Source organism: Porites lutea, chromosome 4 (genome assembly GCF_958299795.1).
Source record: "Porites lutea chromosome 4, jaPorLute2.1, whole genome shotgun sequence".
In the NCBI taxonomy this organism is placed as follows: Eukaryota; Metazoa; Cnidaria; class Anthozoa; order Scleractinia; family Poritidae; genus Porites; species Porites lutea.
The window spans coordinates 14,985,537-15,003,047 of NC_133204.1; the positions used below are offsets into that span (position 1 = coordinate 14,985,537).

At 39.7% G+C, this 17,511-nt stretch overlaps 1 protein-coding gene across 1 annotated transcript; it reads right to left on the reverse strand.

Moving 5' to 3' along the window:
- Positions 1-8,071: 8,071 nt before the first annotated feature.
- LOC140932629 (fibroblast growth factor 8-like) lies at positions 8,072-16,310 on the reverse strand. Its single transcript, XM_073382148.1, has 3 exons — positions 16,152-16,310; positions 14,511-14,614; positions 8,072-9,969 (listed from the first exon to the last, which is right to left on the reverse strand). Exons 1-3 carry the CDS (start codon positions 16,162-16,164, stop codon positions 9,547-9,549), a joined length of 540 nt encoding a protein of 179 aa, XP_073238249.1. The 5' UTR covers positions 16,165-16,310; the 3' UTR covers positions 8,072-9,546.
- Positions 16,311-17,511: the final 1,201 nt, after the last annotated feature.

Below are 17,511 nucleotides of genomic sequence, written 5' to 3' on the forward strand. Positions count from 1 at the left end.
CTGTGTCAGTATGTGCTGCTGGCCTCTCGGAACCCCTACCCCATTATAGGCAATTCTGTGGCCAATTATAGACCCCATAGCATCTCCCTGTTCAGGAGGAATTGGTTCCATACTTTTGGTCCAGTTCTTGAACACGAGCGTTTGAAAAGGTAATGTGATTCGTGATTGTACGGACATGGCGACCCAAACTATCTTCCAAGACTGGACGAACTTATCGACGATACCGAAAATGCTAAGCAACTGTTGAGAATGGAACACGAGGGCTTGAGCTCTCCTAAAAAGCCGGGAAGAAAAAAAGCGCAAGGTCAAGTGAAGAAGTGAGGATGATTGTGCAAACAATTTGAGGAATCGATGTGAAATTGAACATTCCAGAAATCTTTTGAAATGTATTTTGGTAAATGATGAAAAGCAGGCTGTAACTTTACATAATAGCGTTACATGAGAAGTACAGCGTGTCCACTTTATCGAGAGTCGAAACAATAAAATTGTCACTTTGGTACGAAGAAAGTGTCCGTAATTCCGTCATAGCGAGAGTCCGTAATAGCTGGAGTCATTTCCAGTCAAACCCGTGTAGCTTTTGCCGTGGATCTGGATTTTGTCCGTAATTGCGAGCGTCCGGAATAGCGGCGTGTCCGCAAGGAGAGAGTTGACTGTATGTCGTAGCCAATGCAAGTTTTTACGAATTATATTCTGCTGAAATATCACGTGCATTTCTATTTCAAAAAAAAGAACAAATTAATGACTTAATGACGTCTTTCAGGCTGAATCAAAAACTGTGGGCGGAAATTCAGGCCTGATTAATGTCGAAACCTCAAATTAGATTTTCTTTTTGAAAGAACCGAAAGCTCGCCGAGAGTTTTTACATTATTTGGCTGTGTATTTAGTAATGGTGAAGTTTTATTCATGGGGACACTTTGTGTTGTGTAACGTTCAACTTTTGCTGTGTCAGTATGTGCTGCTGGCCTCTCGGAACCCCTACCCCATTATAGACAATTCTGTGGCAAATTATGGACCCCATCTTAGTCACTTTTGGAAAATGTAATTTAGTACTTCGCCACTTCTGTTTATGCATCTACTTGGATCGCTTATAAAGCCTTTAACTAGGTCAGTCATAAAGAATTCATACATTTTTTTTCAAATTCCTAGATGCAAAAATTTTTATAACCCTAATTATATGAAATCCCGAAAATGTGCGACCTCATTCTAGTAACTCTTTTGAAAACGTAACCATCCCACTGTAGTCAATCCATTCATGAAAATGCGACTCTAACCAGCAGCACATCCCCGTTAGGCTTACGATGTACCCTCCCCGCGGTTCGTGCATTTCAATAACGTTCGATGCTATGTCTAACTCTTAAATGCTGCAATTCAGTAACATACTGTCTCTTACACTGTCAAAACACGAGTAACCCTGTGACATGGCAGTTAGTTTTCCTAGGCATTTTCCTTGAAATTTTCATAAAATTAAATACTTCGGTGGCGATCAAGATGTCGGTCATATTGAATGACGCCACAAGTCCAATAGGACCACCATTTGCCATCTTATATGGAGTTCTCATCACGCGCTATTGTTTATCTTTAGAACATGTTATCACATGGCCAAAATAGATTGGGGGGTGGGGGGCTCTTAGCTGCCTTCACATCACCCCCTTGTATATGGTGGTGGTATGGAGTAAAAGGAGGAAATAGGCCTTCATCACTCAGTGCTTCGCACTGAGCAGAGGAGCTTCTGCATCCAAGGGTTGGTTCGGATTTTATGATTTTATGATTCAACATTTGAATATTTGGCAAAATCCCCGCCGTTGATTTATTTTTTAATGCAATTTACAAATAGCCTGATATAGCCGTGTCAAGCCGTGTCACCCTTTCACGTAAACATGATGACACTTATTATTTTGAGACTAATGAATGGTCCTGCTGACAGGTAATAATTTAACTTTACTTTTGCTTTCCAGTGGCAAAGTAGCCGATTGATGCATAGGATCAAATCCTTTGTGGAATTACACAAACAGCCTGTTTTTGTTTTGTTTTTGTTTTTGTTTTTTTTTTTAAGCAAAAGTATTGATTAAAAGCAGCAACTGATTTGGGACGTGATCTTGATGAAGGGCCTAGCTCCTCAAACAGATTCCATCTTGTATCAATAAAAAACCCTTTAAGCCCCAAAATCCACATACCAATTCTCCAAACTGATCTCTATAAATTTCCTTAAAGGGGAAGTTGAGCGAATTTGATAAAAGATCAAAGCATTTTCTCTTTAGTAATCATTTCATTAATTCTCAAAACCTTATCTCTTGACAAGGTATGGATATAGTTAGGAGAAAATTGATCTTGGTCACCATTGGTGCTTAAAGGGATAACGAATCCACCCAAGATCCGATTCCAGCAGTGCTGCGGATGTCCGGCGCTCTTGAGGGAGGGCAGCATGGACCACCGAATTTTATCTGTGCAGCTGGTAATGCCACTGAATATCGTAAATTGTTATTGTATCCAAATTTCATTTCAAGCGAATTTGTGTTAGTTTCAGGTCAATACTACGCCGTCACTGACTCTTGTCACTTTCATTCCAGTATCTGGTTGCCTCTCTAGGGTGACCAAACTTTGACATTAGTGTAAGTCGTTGGTCTACGTGCTCAGTTGGCAAACCTTTTTAGCTGTCTTACGTCACTAGCTTCCAACTGGTTTATGGGACCAATTCTGTGAAAATAGTCCCCTAATAGCCCCAAGATTTGTTTACATCAAAAATGAGATTAACTGTTTTGCTTGACAGCACGTTTTCCATCTAACTAATGCCTTATCTAGTGAGTTAACTATATAGAAGCCTTTTTATACAGTTTTATACGAAAGGAGTGTTTTTCGTGGTTGATAAGTCAAAGAGAGCACAGATTTACTAATTTATGGTAGAATCGGTTGGCGGTCATACTCGTCAGAGAACTTGTGAATTACTGGGCCACCAACAAGGCGAGTAAAAAGCCTGAAGCATGGGGTAGTACAGTGAATCCGGAAAACACGTACGACGGATATAGACAGGGGCACCTAAAGAATGTCCTGCGGGTTAAAATAGTCACCTGGCTAAATAAGTAACTGTAACTGTTAGTTTTTGTTGTTTTATTAGTGCTGTTCTTGTTGCTGTAAGATTGTTTTCTCTTGACTGAATAATCTTCGTAAGCAATCATGCAGCAACGTGGAGAGCAAAGAAAGACTTTTTTGTATCACAGACAGCAAAGGGAAATAAAACCTCTGTTTGGCAAAGGTACAGCCTGCGTGATTGACTATGTTTGTTTACAACTTTTTATCTAAAGGGGGTCGTTTGACGTCAGTGCTTTGGAGAACGTGTGCTACTTTTCCTGTCATAATTAAAGCTAATCTTTAAATAACTTAATTTGTACATCTATTTTAGGGTAGTATTAAAAGACAAAGGAATGAAACGTATTTTTTCGGACGAATATTATCGCAAAGGCAAAGAGTTACGAGTTCAAAACGGGTAGAAATTAAACGGTATACTGATTTTTTCCTGGCTCAAAAAAATGTCAAGCATAAAGATTTAGGTTTAAACTGAATTAAGAGTGAAAAAGATGAGACAAAAATCAGTTTTGCAAGTAATTTTGCATGCATTGTTCTTCTAGAAGTAGTAAGGAAGCCGACTTTTAGCTATCAGACTTTGAGAAATTTCTGTTCAGTTTATTGTTTTGCCATAAGGATGTGCAAAAAACAAGGAACTCTAAATATTTAAAAAGTTAATGGTGAGGAAGCCCAGGGAAAGCCACCAGGCTTATAAGGAAAGGGATCTCTCACTTAAATTATTACAACGAAATATGAACAGCATTACGCACGCAAAAATCAATGGGAGAGCTACAGTAAATCTTAAACTGATATTAGATAATTGTAATGTAATTGTAATTATAATTGTAATTGTATGAATCATAGGTAGAAGTACAAAACACGCAAAATTATTAGCATGAATATTCTTTTTTAATTTTTGCAACTTTCCTGATTTGCCTTTACTGATTTCGACTCTACCATTTGACATTTAAACCACCAGTCGACCAGCGACACTTCCCTAAATGGGGAACGCGTGCTGCACTTGAAGATGATATGACTAATTATCTTAACCGATAAACAGCTTTCTGTGGAACTTGGATTCCTGATTCTAATCCAATCCTTAGTGGAATTCTGGATTCCTTGAGCTGTATTCTGTATTCCAAATCCCAAGATTACGGATTCCCCAGAAACAATTTTCTGAACTTGAAGTTGATGTTTTATGAAGTTTTTTGATCTTCATATTAAGTTACAATTTAAATTAAATTAAATTAAAACAAATATATACACAGAAACATCCAAGGAAGAAATTACGTAGAAGAAAGGAGAAGGAAGATAGATCTATATAAATGACACAAGAAGATGGACTGAACCAGTGGCGGATCCAGGGAAGGGGCCCGGGGGGGCCGGGACCCCCCTTTTTTTAGATATTTTTCGAGACCGCCCCCCGCCCCCCTTTTTCTAAGGGTCTGGATGACTGCCCCCCCCCTTCCCCCCCCCCCACCCCAAGTCCCTCCAGTCCTTATCTCAAGGTCTGGATCCAGCACTATGAAGTTATTACATTACAACGTTACAAAATATACAAACTTATTTTACATTTCTTGTCATCTTGCTTAGTTTATAAATTAAAGTAGGTGTGTCAACTTTCGATTCATTATCAAAATTTCACTCCTAGTGCGGAGCTCAATAACACACGTCTGCAAAGTACCAGAACATGCGCATCCATTGCTGGGTTTCGGATTCCACAATAGAAAATTTCCCGGATTCCCCTAAGAGGGGCGAAAATGGGGCAATAACGCGAAGCTGAGGAAATACTCTGAGGGATCCTCGGACTGACCCAGGGGCAGATAGAGGGGGATGAAACGGGCGGGGAAAATCTCATGGCGCTAGGGAAAGCGTAGAACGGGGAAGAGAACCCATTCTCGCTGCCCTTTGCTTTCCTCAGCGCCATTATTATTATGGTTTATTATTATTTTTTGTTTTTTTTTTGCCGCCAGTTTAGATACTTCGCTCGCGCTACTTATCCTCCCCTCCTTAATGTGTACTGTAAATACAATTTTTTACAGCAAATTAGCCCATTATTATTCAGTTTGGGCTGCAACAAGTAAGGGAAATATATTTCCAAGGCTTCTCTTAGTTGAAAACTTCCCAGACAGAATTTTATCGGTTAAAAGGATTTGAGCTTATTACTCCTACGTTCAAACAACTTAAATTCCTACCAGTGTCAGTATAAATCTATCAAAGGTCTAGCTCCTACATACCTACAGCAGTTACTTCTCAAGAGATCTGACATTCACAACAGACATACACGTAACAGTGTCAAGCTCCAAGTTCCTAAATATTATTCCTCCCCTGCTCAGAACTCCTTTACGTATAGATCTACCACCTTGGAACTCGTTGCCTAGCAACACTGAAAATCGCCGTCCCTTTCACAATTAAAAATCGTTCCTACAACATTATTAATCAGAAAAATGGCTTGAGGGTCAATAAATCCTTCATATGATGATGATGATGATGAACTTTATTTTAGTGTCTAGGTCTTCCAGCTGGCCTGGAAGGCCTACTAAAAGGGGACACTAATTAAAATACCATCAAACTAACTACATGAGAAGAATATTTGCAGAGAAAAAACTGAATTTACAAAAATATACTTCCTTAAAAATCTTTAAAATTAAAAAAAGGGGGGGGGGGTGGGGAACTTAAGAAAAATTTGGGTAGAGGTGTGCCGAAATTGCTCATTTTGCTACCCTGTACTGACACGAGACGTCTTTTCATTACCCTGATTCCATTATTTCCCAACAGAATTAAGGCGGAATCCATTAGGAAATTGAGTAATTTTAATTTCCAGTGGACAAAAACCTTGTACCAAAATAATTTAAAGCATATTGCATTCTTTTTACACTACGTATTCGAGAGCTATAAATGTAATAAGTCATATGAAATAACTTCGAAGAAAAGTTTCTTATAGGAGACCGAGAAAACAAACAGCGTTAAATTTCACAAAATGAAATCTTACGCTTAACGATTTTACCTATGTTTTCTCAATTTTTGTGAAATTTGAAAGTTATTTTCTCCGGCTCCCATAAAAAAATTGTCTTTGGTGTTATTACAGATAGCTAATTACATTTGTATCCCTTGAATAAATGTAAAAAAGAATGCGATATGACTTAAAATATTCTGGTTCAAGGTTTCTGTCCACTGAAAATTAAAATTGCTCAATTTCCTTGTGGATTTCGTTTTAATCTTTTCAACTAACGTCATAGAATTAGACCTTTTTTATGTACCAAGCACGTGGACCGCTCATCGCCAACCCTCACGCTGTTTTAAAAAATTCCTGTCGAAAAATACATCCTGTTCAAGACGCAAAGAAGTGAAATTGTTTACCCTGTTTAAGACTTGAGACCCTGAAAACCATACGCTTTTTAGCGGCACATACCCGTTTAGAGCAAATAGGGAGGTGCCCCTTTCATGTGTTTCAGCTGGCCCACACATTGTCTAAACCATTGTTGGTGAGGAGTGTCTGCGACGCAAACTATACCGTACAAAAGTTTCGAGGGGTACTCAGCAGAGTTTTATAAAGGGAGGCTCCACCCAGAGGTCCTACCCTTTACCCTACTTTTGTACCATTTTTGACAGAAAAGGTACTCTTTCGTATACCCTCCATTGAAAAAAGGGTACCTCTTTCACATAACTAGTTTAGAACTTTGCATTGCTTTTGACTGTTGTACAGTATAAATGCACTGTCTTAAAAATATGAATTAATCACAAAACCAGGAAATTGTCTGGGGTTTTTTACAGCCATTAAGTCTTCTATTAGCCCTTTTAGGTCTTACAGAACGAAATGACAGAGTTCTCTACCCTTCTATATTCTTCAACACGTGAAATCTCTACCCCTTCATGTGATCCGACTCCTTAAAAAGTCACTACATTCGGGTTGAGTCTCCCCGTACAGGCCATTATAGGGATCAACTCCCCCCCCCCCCCACACCCCATCCCCGGGGCAAAAGAGAAAGGGACTGACTCTACTCCTGATTACGATAGAAATCAAGCATCAGTTCTAACCAGGAGGCCAGGGCTTATGCTTGGGGCTACAATCATTTGGGACACCCACACATGTTTATTCAGTCAAAGGCCGGCAAATCATTCTAAACCCCTCCTCCACCCGACCATTTTTCATGGATAAAGTAGCTTTTCTTTGGATCTTTGCAGTCCGCCTTTTCTCTTAAGATCCCTCCAGTTCTCATTCCAGCCAGCGCGATTGCAAACATAGCCTAATTAAGAGTTCTTTGCACTCGCCTCGGCAGTAAAGGGACTCTAAAAACGGCTTTGTCCGTACAGAGATCCGACGGCTATGCCATGCTGATGAGCCCCAAAAAGGGCGAAACTTTCTGTCATGGCTGCCCCGGGTGATACGGCTGTGTGCGTGCGTGAGGTCCTGGCCAAGCCATTGGTTGGTGTGCCCCTTGCTTTTAGTTTATCCTAAGAAAACAGCCGACATATCTCGACAACACCACTAGTTTCCACACGAAATGACGTCTGAGAAACGAGCGCAGAAGTTCCATACTGATGACGTGTCATCACCCAGATCTGAGAAGTGCTTCTGATTGGTCACGGCGCGAAGGAAATTTGCTTTAATCAGTCAGAAGCACTACCCAGATCTGGGCAGTGACACGTCATAAGTATGGAATTTCTGCAATCATTTCACGGACGTCATTTCGTGGGGGAAACCAAATGACGGCTTTTTCCACGGACTATTGCAAACAACGACGCTACAATTGTTTGCTTATTCTAACCCCTAACCCTCGTTTATCGCGGCTCGCTGCTCCGGTGTGCTTAGGTTACGCACGGAGTAACTTTGAAAGAAAAATAAAATACTGCTGGCAGTCTATAAGCGTCCATGTTCTGAGGAGGGAGAGGAGGGGTGGGGTGGGAGAGGGTGAAAAGAAGTTTATACGAAAAAAATAACCTCTATAGAGCGGAAACAATCTCAGAAAAGAAGAGTGTTTTTAAGGATTGTTCCAAAGATTCTTAGCTATTCTTGTTCAGGATTACAGCTTAGTGACCCAGCCTATTGTCTGAGTAATTTTAACAAGTATATTTCGTATGAAGGTCATGTTCAAATTTGGCAAATAAATAAATAAATATAAACGCACTTCATACTAGATTCTTCAGCAAAACCAAGTTTCAAGATTAAGACATACAGTCAACTTTCTCTAACTGAGCTGTGATTAAGAGCCGGAGGCCGGGGGTTTCCTCTGACTACTAAGAATGTTGTCCCCGGCTACTTTCATTATAAATTAAAAGAAAAATAGAACCAGAGAAATCCTTAGCTGTTTGATTCCCCGCCTACTTGTTGTATTTGACCGGCAACTAGAAATCTTAGTGACAACCTTGTCTTAGATGGAAACCTTTGGAGCCAGCACTTGCATCGGTCTTTGAGAGATGCCCGTCATGTTGAAAGTCAACTAAGAGGAGTAAAGAATCTAGATGACCGTTTCAGCGACTGAGGTTTCGGTTAAGAGGGAGTTGACTGTATGGCTAATCTCATCTCTTTGCTCTAAATTCCACTGGTATGGGAAGTCTTTTTTTTTAAGCGTGAGCCAACAACAAGCGGATTCATGGCGCAGTTTAAGATGAAAAAAAAGAAAAACGAAAAACCTTTTGGGCCATGTGTGCGCACGTTTCTCAAATAGGAACGGTCCATCTCAGTTATAACTACTGCTTCCAACATCTTTTGTATAACGTTTCAAACTAATGAGTTAATACTTCTATCTTAGATTAAGCTCAAATAGAAAGTGTCCATCTCAGTTATAACCAGTTCTTTCAACATTTTTTGTGTAATGCTACAAACTAAAGAACTAATACTTCTATCTTAGATTACATATTTAAACAAAAATTGTAATGAAAAATAAAATTCTATTTAAAACATTTTTTCTAATTAATTACAGAGGCATTAAAATATGCCTACTAAATGCTTTCGTTGAAAAGCAATATTATTTATAACTATGTAAAATTTTCATTAGAACAGAATATTCTTCTTGATCTTGTCCTAGCCAAATCATTTTGCTAAAATAGTATCAATCAATTAACTTTTTCAAATTTCGACTATATTTAACCTCAATATAACTTAACGTCTATTTTCAAACCAATTATAACTGTCACTTAGCCCACACTCGATTGTCATTTATGATATCACGTGACTCTGCGCCAGTGAGAAGTCGGGAAACATGCGACCGGCGCTCCATTATTCGCGACCCGCGGGTCCCACCTTAGGCAAGTGTGATTAAGCCCCGCGGGCTGTCGCCCTTAGTGGGATGCCTGCATCTCATATTTATGCGAACATGAGTTTGTAGAGCCACATACTTGGGCTTATGAGGACAATTTGTCCTAGTGGCAAGGAAGCGGCGGAGGAGGAAATTCGAAGTTCCAACGGCTGAAGCAGGCGGGGAGTTTTCACCCCAAACATAAATAAGCAATAGAAGATGGTAAGTTAGACGCGCAAAACGGTATTTATAAAACTTTAACAGACGCCGCTGTTGTGTTTCTATGTTCCTGCAGCGTGGTTGTAATCCTGGGTAAAGTTGTAGTAGTCAAAGAATTTTCTTCAAGTTTTTCTGTTCTCTTACTCAATTTACGCCACCGTTTGAACTCTTTCCATCTCCTCATCGAAACGGAAATCTTCTCATAAGGTTGTTTCCTGCGGTATAACTCTATTGTCTTACGGTTGTTCTTGTACTTTCGTCCTCTGTAAAGCCTTATGTTTGTTGCCCGCTCTATAAACTGTACTGCTTTTATTCCCTGCTCATCTGCTCTTCTAGGTTTTCCCCTTCTGTTGAAAGCGACGAGACTGCTGTTGTATTTGACAGAACTAAATTCCGTGTAAGCGTTGTGAGCCAAGTGTTCTGTGTACACGCAGTTGTCCTTACTTCGCGCCTGTTAGAAAAACGTTTTGACTCCGTTAGAAGAAAAATACTATTTATTGGGCTGCCTATGGCACAGCACAATTATAAAACGGGCTTTCTCCGTCGAAAAAAAGAGTACATGCCGGATGAACCACCCAGAAGGCATTGCGTGTTCTACCCACTGCATGCAATAGGCTCGCTCATTTGACTTTTCTCGGGAGGTGATGAGTCATTCCCAGAGGAAAAAAAATCTGACAAAAACTTCGCCAAACCCCAAGGCAATTTTCTGGGTTTTTGGGTTTGTCTCCTTTCGATCATCTCCGTCGCTTTAACTCCGGAATAACCCCCGCCCCCTTCCCCTCCCACTTGGTATATCTAAAACCGGATCTACTAATGCACTTGTATCTCGCTGTTTCTATTTCTAGAGACAGGATTAGTAAGGACTAGCTACTAAAATATTATACCACTGCAGCCCTATCAAAGGCCTCTTATTGTAAAATAATCCCGACAGTGACAGCTGGGTCGCCTTTTCTCGCGTGGGGTGATTTTCACGCTCGCTCGCCTTTCGCTCGCTCTACTATCCCTGAGAAAAAATGGGGGACTACTTGTAGTCTAGAAAATGGCCTAATCATTGGCCATTCTGACGTTGCGCTTCGGAGACTAGGTCAGTGTTCTGCCGAACAGCACCATGGCACGACTGTTTTGGGAAAAAAGTTAACCGCACCTCCTTCTCTATCAATCATTATACGTTTCTGGGAAACTGCCCACCTACCCCCTACACCCCACCCCCCCGACCAACATTTTTTCCCTAAGTGAGAGGTAAGTGTTAATGTTGGCTAAGGAGAGGGGTAGGTGGGCAGTTTCCCAGAAACGTCTAATGATCCCAAAACCGTCAGCTACCCAAGCTAAGACCCATACTGTGCAATTCAACACAACTGACTGATCAATTCTCCCTTTCAAGTACAAGTGGTATGGAGAATGTCCAATAAAAAGGCGAGCCTAGGGAAATTTTAACCGCGTTTGGAGTTCTTTTTAGAGTACAGTACCAGAATCTTGGCCTCGCTAAGATTTAGATCTTCTCGAAGGCTCTGTCAGCAGCGACTTGTGTCAGTAACTCAGTGCAAACCACATCCGTCGAATTTATATCTCAGCTAATACAAGCAAGCACGTTTCGAAACTTCGAGTTTCACTTACGCCTTGGGCTCGAACTTTCTCATTAAACCAGTTTAACGTGAAGTCTTTGTCTCGGTTTTGATTAAAGAGAGCAGTCTCGGATTTACGTTCTATATCCTTAATACCTGGTGTTTAGTTGTACTATCGATGATACTGACAGTTTGAAGATCTTGGTAGTACGCGGTTGAGTTTTACGGAAAACTGGCGAATAAGCCTCTTTTTGGGTTCTGCTCAACGTCAGCGTAAAGATATGACTATTTTTCTTTGGGTTAACTCAACCTCTGGTTGTTTCAAGCGCACTATGCAAATGTTAGGGCTGCAACGATACACCAATACATGACCGCCGGTGAACTGCGATATTTCTTCTCACCATAGGAATATCGATATTTTAATAAGATAATCGCGATACTACGATACAATAAAATATGCTTCATCGACAACCGAGTTTGTGAAATCATTGTCCGTTATTTTTTTTTTTTAATCGACGCTCTGCATTTTAACTCCTTTAAAGACGACTTGACTTAAGTTGGAAACAAGTGAAAACCATCCCTGGTTAGGGTGCCTCTCATCTCATTCAAGTTTGGAGAGAAACGCAAACGCACTACCTTGTCAATGTCAGCTTTACAGTCCCGTGCTTAGCTGTGCCTATAAAGAAGTCAAGATTCCTTATGCATAATATGTAGCAGCGCGTTCATCACTGATATAGTGGCTTGAATTGTCAATTTTTATAGAGAAAGAGAGAGAGAGAGAGAGAGCGAGCGAGAGAGTATTGCTTAGTAGTACAGTCGACCCCCGATAACTCGAAACTTCAAGGCAAATCGAAAAAAGTTCGAGTTATCGGGAGCTCGAAGCAAATAGCCGGAAGTAAGGGAAAAACCAGTTTTTACTGTACAGTGAACATTTTAATTACATTTAACTGTAGAAATATCAAGTACAAATGGAACGATGCTTCTAGACTATAAATTAGAACGTACCGTAACAAAACAGCCTAGATGCGTTTAACTGTAAGCAAAGCTGTCTCACGTTAGATCAGTTGTGACAAACAACATTAACCTCCACTAGTAAGCTATATACCTACAAGACGTACACGTCAATGGAAAATTCAAATTTCAATCAGTGTTTCGGACGCCAGTAGACTGGTTTTTTTTCCCCGACTTTATAAGGGCTCAAAACATGGTTCGAATTATCAAGGGTAAATTTATATAAAAGTGATCTGAGGGGAAACAAAAATTACTTCGAGTTAGCGGGAGGTTCGAGTTATTGAGGAGAAATCGATTTTGGTTCGAGTTAGCAAGGATTCGAGTTATCGGAAGTCGACTGTAGTACCATTTTAGTTAACCACTAAAGACGTCATAAAATTGCGGCACATACGTCTACTTGAGGGTGCCCAACTCGAAATGTGCCGTTATTTTCTTTCTTCATTTAACCAAATATATTAATGCTTCGCCTCCGCATGACAGGTTAGCTTCCTTTGTAACTGGAAACACCCAAAATTCCTCAGCTGCCAGAACGTTCAAGAGTTGCTAGTTGAAGGTGACAGATGATTTCTAAATTGTGTTATTTCCTCGGGTAACCAAAACACCAATCAAATAGACTCCCACGCTCATAAATAAAAAGAAAAAGACTGAAAAAACCGCCACTGCGAGAAACAACACAAAGATTAACTTGTACATCTACAGTCTTCGCGGTGCATCGGTTTTGTTTTGAACTTTCCGGGCGGTAACTTTAGTCCATTGTGTTAGAACTTAAGGGTTATTTCAATGAAGTTCTTTTCTTTTTTGTTGCGGTTTCATAACCTCACGTTGTTTCGCAGTTTGCAAATGAGAAACTTTTCAAGCTGACTACTGCTGCGTCGTGTTGTGTTTCCTTATTTCGATACGTGTGGGCTTTTTCCGAGCAGGACAAACATGTCTTGCCTTAAATAAAACGTTCGCAGCTGGGATCAGGTGGGATTTAGACGTTATAGAAGTCTTGTTATCAGGAATTTCAATGTAAAGAAAATTCAAAATTGTCTACCCATCTTGTAGCACGAGGGCCAACTTCCATTAAAAAATTGTGTCTAAAAGTTAGAACATTGATGTTACGGTCGACTAAATCTGCTTAACCCTGAAACCATTTTGCTTCTACTTAGACTGTATGTTTGTCTTATACAGGCGTTAAAATGGAGTTGACTAAAGGCTTAATAGAAAAGATGCTTACAGCATCAAACAAATACCTTTTTTTTTTTCGTTTTGTTTGTTCCAGTCCTTAACCTCAATACTGCGAATCGAGAGTATGTATTATTGTAACCTGTCATTTTGGTTAGTGTTTCCGAGCATGTTGGCATGTTCACGTTTTGTTTTCTAAAGGGCCTGTTAGTCGAATTTGAATTCTCGTCTGATGCTCATGATACTGTCATTCATTTTGCGGTAGATTGAGAGAAGCTGATAATTTTAACTTCATTATAAAATCGATTTACTGACAGAAGTCACTTAACACAGTTGATTGGTGGTGACTAAGTGTTTCAAAGTTCTATCACTACGCTCCAACGCAATGTCAAAACGAAGAGTAATGGGGAAAATAGCCCGTAGCTGTACAATTGTTTGTTTTTGTTTTTTCTTTTTTAAATCTGATTTTTCATAATGCAAATATTCTTTCAAAAACCTTAAATGATTAAGAGGAAGTAATTAATGCAAATCAGTTCGATAACGAAACGGCCATATACATGTGTACGCAGCGCATAGCTCTCAAGCGTTTTTAATGAAAATCATTCTCAAAATTTGCGGCAAATTCGAATAGGCATTTAGTTCAGTAGAACTGAAACATTCAAAGTGTTAATGTCACTAAACGATTCAGTGTATTTCGCATCGCACATCCCTTCTCGCGAAGCCGGCACTTCCCAGTGAAAAGGTCGCTCTCAAAATTTACGGCGGGCAAATTCGAACAGGCATGTCGTGGGTGTGGAAATATTTGTAAAGCGTTAATGTCACTAAACGGTTGTATTTCGCCTCGCACATCCATTCTCACCAAGCGTTTCTTAAGGAGGTCATTCTCAAAATTCACTGCAAATTCGAACAAGCATGCAGGTTGTACTCAGTCTAAATTTCACTAAACAAAATTCATACTTTTGTTTATCGACGTTTTTCAATCCTTGATTTCTTTTTTGCTCGTCAATGCAAGTATGAGTATGATCTTCGTGATTTTTGAAGGGAAAGCCGCTTTAGCATTAAGATTAAACGGCTTATCCCTCGCGAATAAATGTACCCGGCCCGAATTCTTAAAAGTAGGGGCTTAGTCTCTAAAGAATTACCTATTGCCTCCGATGTGTCAGCGCCTATAGCGTTTTTTCAACACATCTAGTAGCTATGTCAATCCCAGACAGTAAATGAGACGAAAAAAAAATTCGAATAAGTGACTTACCCTTGCTCGAAGACGTCCTTTCTTATCCACACAGAGGAAATAATCAGTCGCTGTTCCGCGTATTCGAACGCGTCCAAAACTTATAGATTCAACAACAAGCTTGGCTGAAAATAACAAAATGAAGTATTCTAAGGTTCAAGCTTATTCATATATGCGCCACCGCTGGGAAAAAGAGCGTGCAAATGAGCTTGTTAAGGTTTACCCTAAAATGTCAGATGTCTATCTTCTCAAAATTTTAATCTGATGAACACCAAATTGACTCAAGCAAGGCGTTTCTGCGACAAACTGCGGTTTAGGTTGCCCCCACGTACCATAATGTTAATGAAAAATGTCGGAGTTACGTATATGCGCGTTCCATTTACTCCCATTTGGTGTTTACTTTGTAAATGAAAAGTTCTAAATAGAATGTTACAGTTAATACATAAAATGTTGCCGGTGTAAAATCTTTAGCAGTACAGTACAAAGCGTGGAGTTCACTTTTGCATTTCACTATAATCTCCTCCCGCGAGCTGTTTTCGCCAGCATGACAAGACTAATTATACTTCATCGTACGGGGGAAATCACAAGCGTTCGTGCCGGGCAAAATCTCTTTCATTCTTTCATTTTTCAATTAGCGCAAAGAGGATTAGTAAACTCAGTATAAAGGTTTTAGAAAGTGACAATAGCTCCACCACGGTGAGGCATAAGTTTGCTCAACACCCACTACAATTCTCGCGGCCAGTGCTTAATTGCGTTTTACGGAGACAGTGTACAACTTCTTTTAGTCACGAGAAGTCATTTTTGTGCCATTTGGCGTGGTCATTGAAAAATTGTCAGGAATTTCGCTTCTTTCACAACTGTGTAAACAGAACACTGATCGCGTTTGACAATCATGTAATTTCTGGTCAAACAACGGTTTATAAATCCTCGAATGTAAAAAAGTGATAATTAATACCGCAGCTCATCGATGAAACCGAGAACACATACACATTTATCCTGCACAGGTTAGATTACAGACACAGATCACAATTTGTTCAAAAAGGTTTAAAATAGTCAATTCCAGCTGATTCGTGTTTTTTACTACAAATAGAATCAACGACCTAAATGAGTTTCTTGAAAAAAGAAATGTCAAAAATTTGGTCGTTTTCCGAAACCATTGAACAACGTTTGACTTTTTCAAACTTTCGAAGAGTTACTCACGCAAAGGAATCCTCAAAACAAGAAGGACAAGAATAAATAATTTCCTGTGGTTAAAGGTTAAAGAGAACAAAACGTAAACCATTTAAATACCTATGTGATGCGTTCACGAAGACGGCAAAAAATTGAAATGACCTATTAAGTTCAGTTGAAGAAATAAGGCGAAAAGCGAAATTCTGGAGAAAATTGTTACAGGAAAGGTCATACCAAATTTTCCTCAAGAAATAAAACAATCGAATAAATCTCTGCCGAGTATCCATGATATTTTTCGGCACCACGTGGCTACTGTTCATTAGGTTGAAAAACGCACAAATTGCAGCCTCACAAAAGTGGCAGCTTTGTGAAACGGTAATTCAGGTTATTACACTTTTAAAGGAACCAAAAAATTAAAACAAAAAGAAAAGTATATACAACAGCAAAGTAAACAGCAGTTGACGATATAAATTTAAAAGCCATCAGTTTTACCGAATTTATCCATATTTTCTCCTTTAGCGTCGACACTTCTGTCAGCATTGATTCTAACGTGGCGGCCGCTATTTCTCGAATACAGCTGAACGAACCTGCGAAATGGCAGGCTAGTTGTTTCGGTTTTTTTCCTTCCATTGGTATAAATTTCGTCGAAAACCCGTCTTTCGTGCGGCTCCTGGAAGAGAAACGAAGAAAATATATGTCAGTGGGTAGTACCCTAATGCAAATTAATGAAAATTTAAGCCAGTCAAATAAAGTTGCTTTCGATTTAGCTTACCTGATCAAGATCTCTTGCATGAGTACAAAATTCGTTCGGCAACAATGAACTGAAATGAGAAGCTATGCGTCAATAACAGATTGGACAAACTGTTAATGCTCAGCACCCTCGATTTACTACTTAACAAAGTGAAAAATTGATGCCACTTAAGGAAAACGCCGCCGTCCGATTCAAATATTGTAATTATAATCGGTACTCATTCAATGAGAAATTGAGATGCTGGTGTTCTATGAACCTTAAAACCTGTACGTAAACTGATTTGTATACTTACTTAATCGTTAGGAGTACGAAAGCTCTTAAGACATGCGACCCCAAAGCCATGCTGAACTGAAATGAATAGACTGGCGTGCCGAGCACCTTTTATCTTGCGTCACCGAAACGGTTAACACCCTGTCCGACAAATTTGCGCGCCTTAGGTGGGAATAGGAACGAGAGGGCTGGCCGCAGAGAACAATTAGGAAGTGTTACCGGAAATGTAGGACAAGTGTAACCAACTCCTTCTCAGCATAGGAAGGAAAAGTAGTCATTGGTCTATCTAAGGCGATCCCAAAAACACAACAAAACTCGAGTCCGAGATGTTTTGACGGAGACACAAGTCTTGGCCATTAAGAAGGCTACTTGCTAAGAACAATTAACTGTAAATGCAATTAAGATGCTTATCGTCGGCTGCTAGCTTGACCTTTTTAGGTGTCAATCTAAGCTTTTCACGCCTTAATTAAGTTTTAAATGTCGAATTGTTACTCTCTGCAGCGTCGAGTGGTTTTTATGACACCGGCGAAGACGCAAGTCTCAAGTCTCCAGAGCAAGTCATTTGTTCGCAACTGCGTGGCAGAGAAGTTTTTTTATTTTGCTGTCTCATCAGAGATACATGCGGCAAGATAAAATGGTTCGGGTGAATAAAGTAACGATTAAGTCTGGTGTGTCATTGGGTTAAAAGAACAATATGTCAATAAAAGTTCGTAAAAAGCGGCCGACTTATTTTAGTTAACAACATAACAGCGTAGCGGATGTTTAGAAGATTAGATCACCAAGCGATACCAGGAGACGTTTTTTCCTTAGCAAGTTAGCTATTTTAAAATG